Source organism: Pterocles gutturalis, unplaced genomic scaffold (genome assembly GCF_000699245.1).
Source record: "Pterocles gutturalis isolate BGI_N339 unplaced genomic scaffold, ASM69924v1 scaffold6091, whole genome shotgun sequence".
Taxonomy (NCBI): domain Eukaryota; kingdom Metazoa; phylum Chordata; class Aves; order Pterocliformes; family Pteroclidae; genus Pterocles; species Pterocles gutturalis.
In genome coordinates this window covers 1-2,098 of record NW_010102842.1, presented here as the reverse complement: position 1 = coordinate 2,098, position 2,098 = coordinate 1, and the positions used below count along the sequence as shown (strand labels likewise).

Genomic DNA, 2,098 nt, shown 5'->3' with positions numbered 1-2,098 from the left:
CAAGCCCCACCCACCCCCAGCCACTGGCAGGTCTACTGACTCGTTCCACCACACAAGAGATGACAGACTGCAGGGAAGTAAAAACAAACTGAAAAAAGCCACCAGATGTTCCACCATTTAAAGCCATCTGGCAAGACAACCTTTCCTCAGAAATATTTTAACTAAAATAACGTATTCTTTCCTGATACACAGCATCCACAACAAACAGTTATCACCCTTAACTATCAACATGAATGGCACAACTGCGACTGTGCTACCTTCTCACTCATGAAAACAAGACTTGTTAGAAAGGAAACAACATTATTTGTTGTTATTCCTGATATAAAGGGCTGCTGTTAAACTACCTATCATGGCAAGTCCCTCCTCTCAGCGTGCAGGAAAGCAGCATCACACACTCCTGGCTGTGGCAAAGAGAGAAAGTTCAAGTCATTAAGATGCCTCATGGTAAATATGACTTAAAAAAAAAAAAAAAAAATCAGCCAAGTGTCCTTCTACCTGTGAAGCCTGATCAGAAATGCATCTAGCTGTCTCCACAATACATCTCAGAAGAGATGTGAATTCATAACATCATTTCAGGCTACCGGAGCTGACTGACTACGCTGCAGCACGGACGCCTGCAATCCAAATTTCTCTCCCAGACACCACATGTCAGGGGTCTGCCTGCACACCGCGAAGTGAGCTGGCCTCTTTCCAAACTGTTTTGGCCTAGCATTTGAATTTGTGGAATTCCATCATCCATTCTGAATGCCTTCATTCTCCTTGACACACCTCACCGCCTAACAAACTGCCCGAGAAGAAACACTTCCAATTATACCTGGCAGACACTCCAAAATTAATTACCACAAGACAGAAGGAAAAAAAAACCAAAACAAACCAAACAGAAAATAAGCTGACAGACTGACTTACTGATCATGACGGCACGGCCCTTTGGGTCTACAGCCAAGTACTGGCCTGGAACAATTCTGCGACATCCACTCTTGCCAAAGGTTTCCTGATGAATCTTCTCGAACACGTTCTTTGAGGGCTGGTATTCCAGAATAACAATGCGTCCCGAATCGCTGCCCACAACGATATAGTCTTTGGTTCCACCTGTCAGCCTAAAGGCCATGAGGGAGCGAATGACTCCGAACACTTCCACAGTCAGGAGGGTGTGAACCTTCCCTGTGTTGGGATCAGGGCGGAGCAACTCCAGGATCTTGCCCCGGGAAACAACAATTTCTTGTTGCTTGGTTCCTAAAGAATCCAAACCATGAAGAACAGTTAGCAACAAGACAGTAGGACATGCAATTTCAAGAAGCCCTATAAGAAATAAGATAAAACTTCAAATGCCAAAGAGTTTTGTGATTACTATGGAACAATTCAAACCAACTTGTTAACCACACTGGCTGCCACTATAAGCGTGAGCCCTTTTTAACAGACCAAGAAAGTGGACAAAATACTAAATTCAATCTATAGATAATCAAGCCAAACTTTTCCTGATCTTTCCACAAGTTACAATAGCTCAAGCAACAAACTCAAGAGCAAGTGATAACACACCAGTGTAAAAAAAATACAATACTGAAGCAGAATAGATTCAGCAACCAAGCAAAATAAAAAGCAAACACTTTTATCCTCTGCTGCTCAAAAGAGCTCAAGCAAAGATGTGTGAAGGGAGAAGATTACCTGAGAAATTGCCATGGATAGCATAGCTAATGCCAGTGGCACGCTGCAACGTCAGGTTGTAGAGAAACATGTTGGCAACGGGTTTGCTTCACCTTATAAGAGCTCCACTCAGTCTGCAACAAGTAGAGGAAAAACATACATTTTGTAAAAACAAAGCCTTCCACAGGTCACAGAAAACAATCTGCTGCTCTTGTTAACATTATAAGACTGACTGCAACCCAGCTAAAGTTACTTGGTATCCAGTAATACTCAGAGGCAAAAGGCTCTCCCAAAGATAACCAGGCTGCCGAGCATCAGCGGAGCCCCTTACTGCCGCACGGCTGAGCGGGACTTCCAGCTAACTACTCCTCTTACTGGTGTAGTTGTTCAGAAACCAGTCAGGGAATCCCTCTAGAGGTGCCCTACGCCGTTACACCTCCCTGATCTCTCCGGCTCA

At 44.1% G+C, this 2,098-nt stretch overlaps 1 protein-coding gene across 1 annotated transcript in view; it reads right to left on the bottom strand.

The window, feature by feature from the left end:
- The window catches only part of SF3B3 (splicing factor 3b, subunit 3, 130kDa), a 28,700-nt gene extending 26,913 nt beyond the window's left edge, over positions 1–1,787 (bottom strand). The window contains exons 1-2 of the mRNA XM_010086437.1: positions 1,663–1,787; positions 907–1,233 (exon numbers count right to left, since the gene is read on the bottom strand). Coding sequence (XP_010084739.1) covers positions 907–1,233; positions 1,663–1,732 — 397 coding nt within the window. The 5' untranslated portion in view covers positions 1,733–1,787. The remainder of the gene's footprint in view (positions 1–906; positions 1,234–1,662) is intronic.
- Between the last annotated feature and the right edge of the window lie 311 nt (positions 1,788–2,098).